The sequence below is a fragment of the Cynara cardunculus genome (genome assembly GCF_001531365.2).
Source record: "Cynara cardunculus var. scolymus isolate 2C chromosome LG 6, CcrdV1, whole genome shotgun sequence".
Lineage (NCBI taxonomy): Eukaryota > Viridiplantae > Streptophyta > Magnoliopsida > Asterales > Asteraceae > Cynara > Cynara cardunculus.
Window position 1 is genome coordinate 18,553,259 of NC_037533.1, and position 18,756 is coordinate 18,572,014.

At 30.0% G+C, this 18,756-nt stretch overlaps 1 protein-coding gene across 1 annotated transcript; it reads left to right on the forward strand.

Annotated features, from left to right (window-relative positions):
* Positions 1–12,981: 12,981 nt before the first annotated feature.
* LOC112514901 (auxin-responsive protein SAUR71-like) lies at positions 12,982–13,924 on the forward strand. The gene has a single exon (XM_025121533.1). It carries the CDS (start codon positions 13,219–13,221, stop codon positions 13,687–13,689), a length of 471 nt encoding a protein of 156 aa, XP_024977301.1. The 5' UTR covers positions 12,982–13,218; the 3' UTR covers positions 13,690–13,924.
* The last annotated feature ends 4,832 nt before the right edge of the window (positions 13,925–18,756 follow it).

Sequence of the window (18,756 nt, forward strand, 5' to 3'; positions counted from 1 at the left end):
TATATATATATATATATTTCCACATGCACAAAATCACGTTCTGCACATACTAGCACATATCAAATTATCATGCTATCACGTAATCATTTAGCCAAATATTCACGTATAAATTACTTTGGGTAATAACCAGGATCCGGTTATTACACATATCATTCATGTATATTATTTTATCATGCATACCATTAGATATTCAAATATTAATCGCGTATAATTTTACCTCAACCCAGATTGTCTGAAACCGGGTTATAACACGGAGCACCATGCAGAGCCTTTGCATAGTGCATGCAGAGCTTTTGGCTTGCCTATACAGAGCTCTGAAGTCTGAAGAGTTTTACTTCAGAGTTATTTCAAGAGTACAAGACTGAAGTCATTCTTCAAAGTTATTTCAAAGTACAAGTCGAAAAAATCATTCGAAATTTACTTCTAAGTTTAAATTCAATTTACTGATATAGTTTCATTTCTAAATTTAATTTTATCCTAGAGTTAACTCCATTTTAACTAATTATTGATATAATTTAATTTCTAAATTCAAGTCTGAAGCTATTTTTCAGAGTTATTCTTCAGAGTTATACTTCAAAGTTATTTCAAGAGTACAAGTCTGAAGTAGCATCGTACTTTCAATGATCATTCATATATGTAAGATGAGTTTCTGATATGATTTAATTTTTTTCAAATTACCCCGTGTAATACACGTGATTGAAACTAGTATATTAATATGTATTAAGTAAGGACTTAATTATTTGAGAACTTTAAAATTTGTGAGATCTATAAGAACCTTTATTTTAAAATGATTAGTTTGCTCATTTTCCCCATTTCAAGATGAGAACGTATTTGTGGGTATCTGATCCTCAGCCCCCATCGTGGAATACGAATAGATCCTTATCTTCGTCAACTCTCCATTTTCCATCTACTTTTCATTCCGAAAAGTGAACATATATTATTAGCATATATCTCATCTATTTCTCTTTTTTTAGAAAATGAGAGAAGGTTGACAGACTAAATTGCTCTCATGTGAGGAGCACATGCCTCAACTTAATCGTCAAGACGTTAGTCAAAAAGACCAATCTAGCCATGAAATGCAAATTGTCTGTTTAAGCATTAAACATTTGAACATATTATGCGATATAAATGGGCATAGGCCCGACATGCCCAAAATAGTAAATGGGCCTAGGCCCAACATGCCCAAAATAGTATTCAATTGTTTTTATTGAAGGCCCGACCCAGTTTATATATTAATTACCAGATTAAGATCGTCGTGTGTAAATTAAACAAAACCAAACGTACCCAATAATCTCATTTGAAAGCAAGCTCTGTAAGAAATAGAATGTACATAGATATTTCTTCTACCTCGAGGGTAAAAAGACAGTTTCTGTAAAACCCCCCCTCCACCTGGAACTAGATCTTGTGTACTTCTAATTTGAAATGCATAAGAAACCCATACTTGAAGCCCAATCTATGTTTGGTTCAAGCATAGCCTGAAAAAGCCCAAGACTAGTGAGCCCGAAGCCTGGTCCAGGCCAAACCTCGATCAGGTCAAAAAATTTTGGGCAACACTCGACCTGGGAAAACCTAAAAATCCTGGTTAAACCCAAAAAACACAGTCTGAAATATCCCGATCAAGCCCTTGTTAACTCCAAAGCGCGAGCCCTTTTTTCCAATGAACGAAAACGAGCTTGGAAGGCCAGATCCCAAGCTTGAAAAAGGTCAGACCTTGTTCATCTCTATTCTAATCTACACGTCAGATCATGAATTTCCGCAACCTCATTACTTTATTGGCACATCGAGCTCAAGGGTGGTTTCATCTACGCTTACTGTCCCATCAACTTAACCAATTAAGTCGATACAGCTCCCCATGAACACCCGATTGGTTCATTAAGTCGCCCCAATCGCCTTTTTTCAACCAACATAACTTTTTGGTATACGTATTTTACTTATATACCATGCACGTATACACACACGAATACTGATATTTATAACCTTTCAATTAATTTATATTTTCAAACCAATAATCCAAGAATTTATGAGAACAGAAACTACGTTGAATTGATAGGCGAACAACTCTCCGCAAATTCAAAATTTATGTATAATTTATTTTCTTAAAAGAATATTCGAGATATTATTAAATGTTTATTTTGGTAATTAATTTAATTTTAAAAAAGTCAAATTCATTTTCGCTGCTGGCCATCAATCGATATCCAAGTGATTTAATGTATTAAAACTGCAAGTTCTCCACCAATGAAATTTGTGGAATATTAAATTATTAGAAAATTATTTTTATTTTTAAAATAATAATAAAATTATTATTTTAATTTTATTTGTGTATTTAGAAATAGAAACGAGTTGGTAGGTTTACCGGATAAAAATTGCTTATAAAAACTAGAAAAGTATTCGCGCAATGCAGTGAGACACATCTCGATTTTAATGTTCTATTTTATTATTTTTCTTTGTCGATGTTATAATACGATTTTATATGTTTTAAAAAAAACAATAATGATATCATTTTTGAATAAAATATAAATTTGAATATATCATAAAAATTTCAAAAAAATATATCAATGTTAATATCAAATCAACTATTTAAAGATTCTCATTTTTTATGTAATTTCTTTAATTTATTTTTTWWTWWWAWWTAAGYATTCTGTTAGAACTCAATGATTATTCTAATTATATTTTAGATTTTTTATATTTAAAATGAGATGTTTATCCTGTATTTGATTATGTTTATCTGCAGTTAGTTACACAAATTTAGATATGGAGCTTTAATAAGTTGTATTTACGCACAATCTACTTGCAATCTTGAGTTTTGAGTAATATGCATTAATAAACAGTACTTTACGCATAAAAAATATTTTTTAAGAGTTTTTGTCAAATGTTTTATAATATAGTATAGATATTTATTATGAATATTCATGTTTTATTCTTGTTTATTAATTATATCAGTATACATTATAGGAAGAATATAAGCTCATTTGGATATAAAATAGTGCTAACCGACTGTCTTTTTAAACGATAATTGATTTTAAAATAGTGCTTACAGTACATGTGCAATGCAGCGAGATACATCTCGATTTTAATGTTTTATTTTATTCTGTTTCTGTCGATCTTATAATACGATTTTATGGGGTACAGAAAAAACGATAATATTTTTATTTTTTGAATGAAATATAAATTTGAAAGTATCATAAATTTTTTAAAAAAATGTATTGATTTTAGTATCAAATTAGATATTTAAATGTGATTGTTTTCTTTTGAATAATTTCTTTAATTTAATTTTTTATTGTAATTTAATTGAGTTTTAATAATATAATTTTTTATAAAGATAATAATTAGTATCTTTGTTAGAATTCAATGACTATCCTAAATATATTTTAGATTTTTTTATATTTAAAACGAGATACTTATCTAGTGTTTGATTATGTTTATTTATTATGTTTATCTGCAGTTAGTTACATGAATTCAAAAATGGAGCTTTAATAAGTTGTATATACGCACAGTTTACTTATAATCTTGAATTTTAATTAATATGCATCAATAAACAGTACTTCGTGCATAAAAATGGTTTTTAAGAGTTTTGTCAAATGTTTTGTAATATAATGTGAGTGTGTGTGTGTATATATATATATGTATATATATGTAGGGTTTGGTTCACGTAAGAGACGATTTTTACGCTTGAAATTTCACAATAAAATATTGTGAAGGTAAAAAAATGACGAATCATCACCGTAAAAACACTATGAATTGTAATAAATAGTAAAATGGTTATTGAACTTCAAATTTCGTTTCTAAAGCCATCATGCTTATAAAAATTGAATTTTTCCCGGTAATTTCAACAAAAAATTAGGATGAAGTTAAACAGTTCTTACAATAACCTTTAAAATTCCAGATGGTTTATATAAAGGCAAAATGCATGAAAATGTAACGTACTTTTATTCAAAAAAAGATTGTAATGTACTTTTAAAAATGTACACGTAACATTATTTAAACAATTAAACCTAAAACAACATGACTTCGACTCTGAAAAATAGACACCTAAATTTGATTCTGATTTTGAACCAAATGAAACCAAACATTACGGATTATGTCCTTATTTGTATCGTTTATGATTCATTTAGTTGGTCTTTTGGAACTGGACCACATTTTTATCACCCATAAATGTGTTAATTGTTTGACTTTAATAAGATTAAATGGCCGTTTGGTTTGTAGAATGGAATTCGATGAAATTGGAATTTATCAAATGAATTTGACTTTGATGGAATGGAATATAATCTGATGGAATTTGACCATGCCTTGTGATTGCGTTTGGTTGCATGGAATTGGATTGGAATTCTTAACGGAATTGGAATTTTTTTTGTTTGGTTCACGGAATTCAACTTTGGAATCGGAATTAAATATCAACAAATGATCTTTTATGATTTTTTTGTCATTTTTTTTAAAATTAAAATTACCATTAAACCAAATTACATTATTAACATCAGATAAAATTTGAAATTGTTCACTTATATTACTAATATTTGAAATTGTTCACTACAAATTACTAAGATCCGATAACATCTGAAACTATTAACTACATACCTTATTTCCAAAACTCAAATTCAAGTTGTCAAATCATAACCAAAATCAACCTTCCAACACCAACCTCACCCACTCCTCTCGCTCCTTTTCTTCCAAACTCCAAAAAATTAACGTACCAGATTGGAGATCGAATTTTGTTTACGAGAAAGAGAGAGAACGTACCATATTGGAGATCGAACCATAAATCCAGTAGATGAGATGGTAGACGCGTTGAATGAATTTGGATTAGGGAAGAAATTTGTAGGAAAGGAATTGAAATCCTAGCATATTGCCGTGGAATTGTAAAATCTTTGCGTGAAGGAATCGACTGGAATTGAAAAGATTCCATAGTTTTATTCCATGAACCAAACACTCTATTTAGAATTTGGTCAAAGGATTGGACATTCCAATTCCTTTCAATTCCACCAAATTCCCATGATCCAAACAACTCATAAGGGTGCGTTTGGTTCGTCGGAATCTGATGGAATTGGATGGTCAATTCTGTTGACCAAATTCTATTCCAACGTTTGGTTACCCATGGAATGAAATTGGATTCCAAAGATTCCCAAATTTGAGGAATTCCCCATTCCTTACGGAAACTGATGGAATTGAAATTCATTCCATTCAAAAGTATGTGAATGACTTAAATACCCTCATTGCACTTTTAATAACTCTAGCCGCTCCATTCTCATCTACTGCTTCTACCAATTGCTTCCTATCAAAAGAAACTACTTTCATCTACTCGATTGAACACTGCAGGTCGGTTTTCTCATCTACGAACCTGTTTTCTCAAACCTGAACCTGTTTGCTGCTTCGATTTCTCAAACCTGAACCTGTTTGCTGCTTCGATTTCTCAAACATGAACCTGTTTACTGCTTCGATTTCTCAACCATGAACCTGTTTATTGCTTCAATTTCACAATCATGAATCTGTTTTCTTCTTCGATTTCTAATTTATCCATGAACGAACTGTTATTTCTGCTTCTTTTATGCTTCTATGAATTGTTATTTCTACTTCTATTATGCTTCTATAATATGTTATTTCTGCTTCTATTTTGGTTACATTAGATCAATGATTAATTTGTGGTAAAAAATAATATGTTTTGGTTATGTTAGATCGATGATCGGTCTATATTACTTGGACAATATTTTTGTTAAATATTGCTTGGATGCTATGGTTCGACAACTTCTACCTATGTGTAAAAACTTGTTAATAACAATATTTATATATGGGTATTTGATGTGTCAACTTGTATGAACGGTTTGGTTTATGATTGTTTAAATTCTTTTACACGTTTTATGTTTATATATGATTCAATAAATGGTAAACAATTTTGCCTCATTAAATGTTAATTTTATTGTTATTTGTAATTAAAAAGAATTAGAACAATATCAAAGAAAGGGTATTTTTGCCTTTTTTTTTTTCATTATTCAATTCCAATTCTGTTGTAAACCAATCATACAGATTTCAATTTATTAGACAGATTAAATTCCATTTCTATCAACTAAACACTTAGTCAAACCTGATAACATTCCATTCCAGTTTCTTTCAGATTCCAATTCCTTTGACAAATTTTATTCTTTCAGAAATCATTATGTGAACAAAACACCCCCTAAGATTCTTGAGACAGTGCTTTTGTAGAACACGTTATGATTCCTCAATTTACAGTATCATACAGAAATACGAAAAAGAGGGTTTTCAAACAATGTCTTAATGATTATTAATGTACCATTTTTTTCTTTCTAAAACTAAATTACCAGCACAAATATTCAATAATGTCGTAAGAATGATAAAAGCAACATAAATAGAAGTGAATTGTAAACTACAATGACAAAAAAAAAACAATGAGTTTTAAATCATATCGACGAAAAAGGTGATGAAATATAAACCATAAGGATGAAAATCATAAACAAAAGGAAAATATTATTTGGATAAACGCTTATTAACCTCGTGTAACAGCTGGATCACATTCTTTTGATCATTACATAATCTTTACGTATACTGATTTTTTGACCTTTTTTTTTACCGTAACGTGACATTTTGATTGAACGTAAGTTACATAAAACATAATTTTTTTTTTCCTATATCGGTTTATTCCACACCTAACTAGACAAATCCAGATATGAATCAATTATAATCTTGACTAATCGATTACGAGTCGTTATCACTCTCCAACCCTAGCCAAATCAAAACAAACCACTTCATGAAACTTGCGACTTCAACCAAAGTGTATACGTTTTTATGATGAATAGAGGACATCATGTCTTATGTATGTATGTATGTATGTATGTATGTATGTATGTATGTATGTATGTATATGTGTTGTATCTATTTAATTCCAGAAGTATAACATTTTGAAGGTTTTTATAAGTATATAGTATTTATATATAACAAATACTTACGCACACTGCTCACATTTGATGATGTTTGAACCCTTGATTTTCTAATAGGTTGTGCTCGACCATAACTTGAGTACTGCTAGACCAATGATCGTGTGGTAACTTTTTGAATATTATTGGTTCATTTTTGCTTTAATTTATTCGATTAAAATTTTTAGAAGTATCAGAAGAAGAAGATGTTAACAACACGAGGTTTTGATGTCTCTATTCAACCATTCAACATGAATGCCCAAATTCTAACCATTTGAAACAATATGTTACAGATACTATGCTATAAAACATTTTACTCATGGTTTTATAAAACCAGTTTAAGCATGACAAATTGTATGAAAAAGTAATATATTTTAACTTGATTCATATTTTAGGTAAAGTTTTAAACATTTAAGTACCTGGATAACCGGTTGAAGCATTAACCGGTTATCATGCTGATGTGGCGAGTGAAGTGGTATCCAACTCAATATTATTTGCTGACGTGATTAGTGACATATTTTTTTAAAATTTAAATTAGTCCTTTTTTTAATCTAAAATAATCTTCAACCGGTTACCCGGTACTTAAATGTTTAAATTAGCAAAATATTCAACCACCACTTTTAATTTCTACTGTGTTCAAACACAAATCTCGATTTTTTTAACGAGAAGTTGCATCAAGTTCTTTTAATCATTTTATAATACAAACTAATTATGAATTAGGGACTGTAAAATAGACTTAATATTATCTGAAATGGAATAACTGATTTAGCTTTTCCCTTTCTCTCAAACTCTTACGTCAACTTGTCGTCTATTTGATTTACTGTAGGGCTATTAAAGACGGTAAGAAGATACGTGTACGAAAATTATGATAACTCTCTGATTTTAACAAATTTATCAGAGTTGAATACATCAGAAGAATAATACATGTTTAAAAGTTCAATAATAAAAACACATTATAAAATCACCACAGATAAGATACCGGCCATGTCTTGTTTCTATGTTGGGTACTTTTGATTCGACAATTTTTTGTCATTTTATAGATTAAGATAATATAACTTTTATTGACAAAACATTTCAGATTGCCATTCACTACTAGAAAAAAGTATCAGTGACGGAAAAAATCTCTCGCTTGTTGATCAGCAAATGAATGGCCAAAAACCGATTCCCTCGCTGATCCATCGCTGAAAGTTTCCATCACTGATCCGTTGCTAATATCATTACCTACGAGCTTTTGACTGACGGACGATTAGTGACGGATCAACGATGGAAGACCCCTTTAGTGACGGATCAGCAAAGGAACTTTCCCTCGCTGATACTCTTCATTTTTGTAGTGGTTGGCATGTAGCTTAGTTGGCAAAAAGGTGGAACGACTTTGTTCAAATACAAGAAACAAATTGGGATTATCTGTAATCAATTTTTTGTATCCTTGAAGGCAGGTTCTATATGAAACAAATTGGGATTATCTGTAATCAATTTTTTGTCCCTCACACTCAGTTATTTTGGGTTATCTCATGGTACAATATTTGTTTTCTACGATTCAATTAATTAATGGATTAATTATGTTTAAGGTTGAGAATTAAACTAATGGATCGTTTACCAAACACTTATCCAGTAAGCGTTTACTGGTAAAATTTAACACTATCATTTACTACAGAATAAGATTTTAGTCCATCAAAACGGTATTATATGCAACAATTTACCCGATAAGTTCTTACCATGGTAAGAGTTGTCGCTCTTATTTACCGGACAAGACTCTTGGTCTTTGTCTCGTTCTTACCGGATAAAATTCTTGGTCCTTACCATATTCATCCGGTAAGATAATGTGACTTGATGTTCACTTACCCGAATAAACGTATAGTTAACAGTCCCTTATTAAAAAAAATTAAAAATAAAATAAACTTTGGACAAGACATCATATGATCATCATCCGCATGATTGTTTGTTTTAAATGTTAATTTCTTTATATTTGAAAACTTATTAATTAAGACGTAGACATCATAACATTAATTTTGTCAAATTCTAAGATAAATATTATTTAATCGTAAATTCAAATGATTAAGACATTATTTTGGTCGGTTGACTATATTTTTATTGAGTAACCGTGACTTTCTGCACGCATCCTGATTGTTTTTTTTTTTTTAATTGTGAGAGATTGATTAATCATTTTTATTGTGGAGAGTGTTAATCATGGATATTATCATCTTTATTATTTTAATTTTAGAGAAATGCATGAAACAGTTTCATTAAAATTTTATTAAGTATTATATAAAACAATTTCATAACCATATATGAAACAATTTTATCAAAAAAATAAATTATATGAAATAATGTCACAAGATTAAACAATTTCATGAAATAATTTCATAAGATTAAACAATGAAATCGATGGATGAGGGTGGTTTGCACGATTTGTACAAATTGAATGATTTGCATTTGATCGCTCCTCTCCCTCCCTCTATATATATATATATATCAAATGGTATAAAACGGCACTACTCTTTTGACTATATATAACTTTAAAACGTGAATATTTTTATAAAACAAATGTTTTAAAAGTGATTAATTAATAATTAACAATATATCATTCAGCGAAAACCCGTACCAGAAATGTGTTGTGACGTCAATGGGATGATTTTGAACGTTGGATAGCGTTTTTAAACAGTTATTCGTTAACAAAAACCCTTTTTACAAAATTGAGAACACAAGTAATAAATAAAAAAATATAAAAACGAATTTAATCAGTATAAAATTGATTTCATAAACATATCTACATCAATCAACAACTTTTTCTTGTCATGTACATATCTTTTATACACCTAAGAGACTTCAGAAAATATAATGGACATTAGAATATACTGCTATATAGGGGTGTTCATGGGTTGAATTGATTGGGTTGGAGACATTTGAACAACCTAATCCAATACTTGTGGTTTAAAAAATCTTAACACAACTCAACCCAAATCGTACGGGTTGGTACTTTGGTACATTAAAATATTTTTCTAACCTTAAATATGTTCTTTCTCTACTCATAATGTATTTTTCATCATCAACCATTTGATACAACTTATCCATACTTCTTAAATTTTACGTATATCGCATTCAATTAATTTTCTTAATTTACATATATATGTTCACAATTACTGAATATATATATGAATGAGTTATACATAGAGGGAGAATAGAGTGAAAATGTGTATATGAAGAGGTCTGATACTGTAATTGTCTAATGTATATATTAATAGAAACTCAACAATCATATTAAATCTAAGAGATATAAAGATATCGGGTTCATCGGGCTGGTTGGGTTTAAATAATAGTAACCCAATTTCAACTCAATACATACAATTTAAATTTTTTACAACTCAACTAGACATCAGATTGCTTTGGGTTAAGTTATTTTATGTTCGGTTGATCGGATTGGTCGGATTTTTGAGCACCCCTATGCTATATGATGTTAATGTCATAAATATTTTGCCAAGAAAAAAAATGTTTTAACAAAGTGAAAGACCGTATACACTTATAAAAGTAGTAAGTTGGCATAAACCCCTTATGGCCTGCAGTAACTGGAAGCATTTCTGCTTCAGTATGGATGTAATTAAGTCAAATGTGATCATGCTGATGCTAAGGATCCATATGTTCTTTTTTCAGGTGTGGTGCATCGATGACAATTTGCTGGTCCAACTTTGCAGTAACAATTTTTTAATTTGTAACAAAATAAACGTATTCTTTAATGTATTTTAGTTAATATAGGATTATGTATATTAATATGATAAGAGTGTAAAACAAAAAACGTAAAAGCAAATGATATAAAGTAAACTAAAAAACTAATTATAAGGGTATAAAGTGTAATTTAAAAATGATTTGATCAGTGGGAGAGGTTGTGTAGCTTCAAAATCATGTACCTTATACAAAGAAATCAGTAACTCTTAAATTTCCACACGTAACTGTTTAACACGTATATATATATATATATATATATATATATATATATATATATATATACAACGAGCAAAAACGACTCATGATATTATTTTAATTTACGTGAAAACAATAAGAACCACCCACGTCTTAGTCTTCAAATATTTTTTAATTTTTCTTGAAAGGTTGAAAATGATCGTATTGGTAGTTTCGTAATGAAGTAAGACTCATGTGGAATGGTGGTAGCGGAGGTCGAATTTGACATAATTACCTCATATATGTAACACGACCTATGTAAATTTTATCACATATATGCAGATATATCTTAACAAGAAAATGTTAACACGCATTTTCACATGCGACCTAGAAATGGAAAGCTAAAAGAAAATTTGTCTCGTTCATAAAAACACGCACAATCGTCATACTTGGATAAAAAAAACGATTGATAGTTGCCCATGATTTACGGTTCTCACAAAAGAAAAGTTCTTATCGGAAACCAACTTGGTCTCTCTCCCCTCTTCACACACACATGCGTACACACACACACACACATATATATATATATATATATATATATATATATATAGGGTTGGGTTCACGTGAGACCAGCCTGTTTTCATGAGACCCGTGAGACCACGTTTTTACACGTAAACTTCACAGCAAAAACACTATGAAGGTTTTAAAAAGTCACCTTCATAGCATTTTTGCTGTGAAGTTTCAAGTGTAAAATGCTGGTCTCACGAGTCTCACAAAAACAGGCTGGTCTCACATGACCCCAAGTCTATATATATAACACGTGTGAGGTAGACCATAAGATTCAAATTTATAGGCTCATACATATATTTAAAAATAAACCCACACCTACTAACCGTGAGTGTTTCTATAATCATTTATTGCCATGTTGGTTTTGAGATATACTTTCACCAACATTCATTTAAAACACATTTTCAAATAAACCTATAAAATAATCCTTTTCTTTATTAGCCTGGATATTCAACCCGTAGCCTAGAGTCATCGTATTTGAACCTCCGTGATTATAAAGAGATTTTTTGTCCTTCTTGGATTTGAATCTGGGACCTCCAGACATTTTTGATCTTTGGAGTCAAACTCAAACCAATCAGACACCATCCTTATGGTTAATCCTTTTTCTTTCTAGAAGAGAAGTATGACTAATTAACAATAAATGAGCTTAGGTTAGATTTGGAAGGAATGGACCTTCAATTTGTTTACCATGTACAAATTTAAATTGTTTTGTTGTGTAAAATTATCATCATGATACATACCTATTCCAAAATTCAAGTTTGGTTCACAATCCGGTTTGAAAAAGAACCTGTTTTAAATCGATACTGAATTAGTGTAACCACTACGTATCGTAGTTTTAGTTTTACCATTCTGCTCCAACAAAACATTGGTATGAAACTGAACATATTGTTGTCTCACGTTTGACGTGACATTAGATTTACACGAAATGAATTGAGTGAGACAACAATGCATTTTTTTTTCCGCTCAGAAGAAAAATCACGAATACGAGACAATATTAGTAAAACACTAATAACCCATATTAAAACTATAACCAATTCTTTCATTCACCTATGTATCTCCTTTAGGGGCTTATTGATTGGTTTTCCATTAAGTTATGTATGGATAAAGCTGACTTTGTGATTAATTTGTCTATATGGGTTAAGATGCTTTTTGTTTGTGAGGTATTTTCATAGATGGAAGGATGTTTTAACTAAGAGTCGTGATTTAATTGATAATAGCAGGTTTGGATAAACTTGAACTTACTGAATAAGTCATTTTATATCCTTAAGCCACTATTAAACAATCATACATAGTTAATCAGATAAGTTGTAAGTTCCATTAAGCTCATCAAATTGTTAACAAACATGGCTTAGTCCAATTAGTTCAGCCTAATCCGTATTAGTCGCTACCTAGTTCAGTTCTGATCTCAAAAGTCTTTGTCTCTTCTCTATCTAGGTTAGATTCAATTCATCTCTCTCTCTCTCTCTCTCTCTCTCTCTCTATATATATATATATATATTGTATCTATATCCTTTATCCCCTATAACCCACTTCTCTACGTATCCAATCTTCATCCTTCAATCTCAATATTTAAAGCTTCATGAACAAAACAAAGAAACCACTTTTAGTTTCTTAGATCACACACTTGTCTGTCCATGTTCAGACCTTCTTTTCTCAACATATAACCCACCCAAGAACACCCTCTGTCTTCATTTTAACCCACAGCTTAACAAGAACTACTTAACGTCCATCTTCTTCAACCTCACAAACCCTAAAAAACCCATTTCTTTAATCGCCTGAAACACAACATATATATATATATATACACACACACACACACATAATTACTTGCACTTTCATGGAGTCGCCGGTGAAGGGTAGTTTGGAAAAGAAAAACTTTCTTAGGAAGACATGGGAGCGGTGCCGATCGAAGCGGAAAAGCCAGAAAAGGGTGTCGCCGGAAGGGTTTTTTCCGGTGTACGTGGGGCCGGAAAAACAGCGGTTTTCCGTCAAGACAAAGTACGTGAACCATCCTTTGTTTAAGATGCTTTTGGAAGACGCTGAAATCGAATACGGGTACAATACACCCGGCCCGATACTTCTTCCATGCGACGTGGATCTTTTCTTCAAAGTGGTGGCGGAGATGGAGGCTAAGGAAATGGAGCCCCATGGATGCGGGTTCATTGGATACGGGTTCATTGGATACGGGTCGTGTAGTCCATTTAATCCTAGCCGGCGGTTGGTGAACACCGGCGCCACCGATCAGATGGCTAAAGGATATGGCGGTTACGGAGTCCTGACACCGTCACGGTTGATTAAGATGAATTAATTAATATCACTATTAGAAAACTGGATTTCGTTGACGAAATTCACCAATGGTATGAATCCGTAGGATACAATTTTTTTCGGGTTTTGTGAATATATGATATAGATATATAGTAATTTTGTAAAGTTATACGATATAATTAGGGTTACAAACGTCGAACTTTCATCGCGTAATTCAAACTCCGATTTATATTTATCGAGTTTGAGTAGAGAAATGACCCTGAAATGTATAATTATTCGAGTATGAAAACTCGACTCTGGTTATTATTAGCTAAGTTTTCTTTTTCTTTTATACGTTAATACATAATTACAGTTAGATTTTTGTATATATAATTGAGGGCAAGCTCATTACTAGCTTAATGAGACTAATAGTTTATTCAGTTATATATATATATATATATATATATATGGGGAAACGTTCAAATAAAAACCATTTAATTTGTAAAAACCGTGAAAACCTCATTCAACCAATCACAAATTTTCATTTTGTTCATTTTTTTGTAATTATGAGATGTTGATTAACCATTTTTATTGTGGAGGGTATTAATCATGGATATTATCATCTTCATTATTTTAATTTTAGAGAAATAATGAAACAGTTTCATTAAAATTTCATTAAATATTATATGAAACAATTTCATAACCATATATGAAACAAATTAATCAAAAAAGTATTATATGAAACAATTTCACAGGATTAAACAATTTCATGAAAAGATTTCATAAGATTAAACAATGAAATCGACGTATGAGGGTGGTTTGTACGGTTTATATATATATATATATATATATATATATAGGGTTGGGTTCACGTGAGATCAATGGTTTTTCGAGAGACCCGTAAGACCAATTTATATACATTGATCAACTTTATAAGCTAATGATCTAATGGTCTAAAGTTGCACGGTGACAAATTTGTGATTATTGAGAAATCTCATGGCAATTTTGTGATTATGAATGTTCATATTGTATATCTAATCCAAGGGTTGAGAATTGGTCTTACGGGTCTCACGAAAAACCCTTGGTCTCACATGATCTCAAGTCTCTCTCTCTCTCTCTCTATATATATATATATATATATATATATATAATTGGGGTTATTATACAACCCCTTACATTTGTACAACCAATACAACTCAATCTCAACCGTCTATTTAATTTGATGAATATGTAATTTCATAAAAGTTTTGATTGTTTTTTAATATAAAGTATTGATCATAATTAATAAACTTTATTCATCTTGCATAAATGTTTAAATCATACTAAATGAACTATCATCATTTTTATAAATATTTCAATTTATTAGGTTGCATTGGTTATACAAATGCGAAAGATTGCATTTGAAACAAACTCTCTCTCTCTCTCTCTCTCTTTATATATATATGTGTGTGTGTGTATGTATGTATGTATGTATGTATGATTGTTTGAAGCGTAATGAAACCAACAGTTTATTCACTTAGTCATATATATATATATATATATATATATATATATGACTGTTTGATAGTGGTTTAATAATATAGAATGTGACTTGTAGAAAAAATAGCATATCATAAATTTTGAAGAATCTGTTAAAGATGTCTTAAAGTAGTGTGACTGATGGAAGTGAGAAAGAAAAATGACGGGAGGCATGTCGCAATAAAATTTGGCATTTTTTTAGAGGACTAATATGCAGATTTATTTTTCGTGTCATATTAGGTTATCTGATTTTGTCGATAGAATTTATTAAGCTTTTTAATATTGTTTTAATAACTTATTATAATTCATAATTATGGGTTGAAAAAGGATTTGAGTTTTTTTTTGCTTCTCTAACTTAAAGATCTAAGAGAGTATTTAATTGAATGTTGAAAGATTTTAAATTTACTTTTAATTAAGTGCTATAAAAGAGGTTTAATAACATTTAATTTAAATAAAAAGAATTTTTTTTATTAACTTGAATATCCAACCCGCTATGTGAGTCGACTAATCTCAAAACGACCACTTGTTTTGCGGGTAACTTGAAGTCACTGCAGACACTTTTGATCTTTGCGTGGCTACAAGGGGATTTTTATTTCTCATTGGATTTGAACTTGAGACCTCCAGACACTTTTGATATTTGGAGCCCAAACTCAAACCAAACTGGCAGTCTTGTGGTTGATTGTTCGTAGTAATCTAGAAGCCCACATAAATACTTATGACGTTCGTATTTTAACTTTTTAGAAACTGTTGTATTTTCGGCCATTGGAAAACACTTTGTTAGAAACACAAAAACAATACAGAAGTTCCACTGAACCATTCATGACGGAGATTTTTCTAGCATTTCCTAGTCTAAGTAGTTCAAGTTTCCTTATGGTCATCGGAGGTTTGTCTCACTGTTAACTTTAGGGTTCATTGGTCGAGGTACACATATGTGCAAACCTATGAAGACCCGAGCGGGGTCTCGTGCATCTATTTAACTGATTCTTAGCAAGTAGAAACTTTTTTTTGGATATTAAAGGCGCACCTGCTAAACTTTGAGAAAAATGCTATAGAATATTTTAAAATAGAAGGAAAATAAACAAAAAATACCGACTAAATCAATCAAAAAACTTTGAAAATGTTTCTCGAAATGGTGGAATTCGGCTAAAGATACGTCGAGCGATTTTACAAGCCTGTGATCCACCTTTAATGTATACGCGCTTGACAAAGATCCTGAATCCATTATTGGGTATCCACAAACTGACTCAGACACCCACATTTATAAATTCAGCTGGTATTAACTTGATAAAAACTGTCATGGCCATGACACGAGATACACTTGTTAAAAATATTGTTAATGCATCTTCAATCGTTTTCTTCAAAATGAAGAAAATAAGGATTTTGAGCCAATATTTTGATCCAACAGCTTTTCCAAAACTATCTTCAAAATGAAGAAAATACGTAGAAGAGTTCTTTCTCTAAATATGGAGATAACCCAAAAAATAGTTATCAAGTGAGACCACCAACAGTAAACTTTAAAAATAAATATTTAAAAAAATAAATAATATTTTAATATTATAATCAATGTCGGATTCTTCAAAATAGAAAATCTATTAGAGATAAATGTAATTTTTTTTTAAATTTTAATTTATAATTTTTTTAAGAATCCGTTAGAGATGATTTATGGGCTGTTTGGTAATTGGTGAATGATTTAGTGTAGAATGATTAAGTGGTCAGAATAATTAAGAAGCCTCATGATATAGTACAAAATGAAATATAATTGTTTGGTAATTGTTTATAATAAGATTAAGACACTGAATGATTAAAAAAAACTTATAATATAAAATCATTAATAGAATTTTAAAACCATGACAGAGACATTTTTTTTTTCCAGTTTCATGTGATAGAAGAAATAGATTTCTTAGTGTAACAACTTTCCAATCATTTACACATTTATTGGTGCATCATTGCAATTCACACGAGATTCAAACTCATTACATTTAGGTTGACTTTTTTTATTATGGTCAACTAAATATTAAATGCCTCTTTTTAATTTTAAAATATCAGAAGGAAGGGTACTCGTATAATATAATGAGATACATTTATATTTTAATATTTTATTTTATTTTTTGTTTCTGTTGATATATAATACGGTTTATATGGTTTCGATAAAGATAACGTTATTACTTTTAAATAAAAATAAATTTGAAGATATCATAAAAATTTGAAAAAATGTATCAATATTAATATCAAATTAGCTATTTTAAATTTCTCGGTTTTTTACAATTTCTTTACTTCAATTTTTTATTATAACTTAATTTAGGTTTAATAACGAAGTAATTTATTTTTGGCTTAACAATATAATTTTTATAAAGATAATGATTTTGTTAGATTTAAATGATTATCCTAATTATATTTTAGATTTTTATATTTAAAATGAGATGTTTAACATGTATTTGATTATGTTTATCTACGGTTAGTTATACGAATTCAAAAATGAAGCTTTAATAAATTGTACTTATGCACAATTACTTGTAATCTTAAGTTTTAAGTAATATACATTAATAAACAGTACTTTATACATAAAGAATGGTTTTTAAGAGTTTTTTTTCAAATGTTTTACAATATAGTACATATATGCATATTAATAATTTTAAATATTTTATTATTCCACAATAGCTGTTGAAGATGTTTTTACAATCCAAGTTTTCGTTTTGCAACATTTAATACTTCAACAACTAAAATACATTTATCACTTACTATAATAGTTTATGAAAATTCAGGGGCTGATTTTTACTAAATGTTTACTGGGTAAGCGCATACCGTATTATTTACCTTACTGTTTCAGTATTATAAAAACTAAAAATCTTACCCGGTAAGAAGCATAACATGGACCAAGGGTCGTGTTGAATAAGCACTTATCGGGTTTAACATGTTTACCAACAGTCTATTTTGATGACTGAGGATGTTAAAAGATTGAAATAAGTGACAATAATTTCTCTTATAGGTAAGTGATTACTCGTTAACCGACCATAAGCCTTATATTTAAGACTCAGGGGCTGTTTACCAAACGCTTACTGGGGTAAGTGAATATCAAGTTACATTACCTTACCGGATGAATATGGTAAGGACAAAAAATCTTACCTAGTAAGAGTGAGACAAAGACCAAGAGTTTTACCCGGTAAGTGATGAGGACGACTCTTACCATGGTTAGCTCTTACCAGGTAAATTGTTGCGCACGATACCATTTTGGTGGACTAAAATCTTACTCGGTAAGTAATTGATAGTGTTAAATGTATCAGTAAACGTTTACCGGGTAAGTATTTGGTAAAACGACCTCTTAATAAAATATGGATCATAAATTAAAATTTTGCATTAGAATATGTAATTTATTATTTATGTATAATACATGTGCAATTTTCCCATTTGGATTTCAGATTTGGGCTTTCAAGAAACAAGTGATATTGCAAAATGCAAATTGGGCTTTTATGGGCTAACTTAAATCAATGGAGGAAGCCCAATGGGCCTAATTTGGGCTTTTATCTGTCAAGTTAAATAGGTATACAAAATTAGGAGTAAAAATCATGTTCTTTTACGTAAAAACACATCATTATTTCATTTTATTTATAATTTA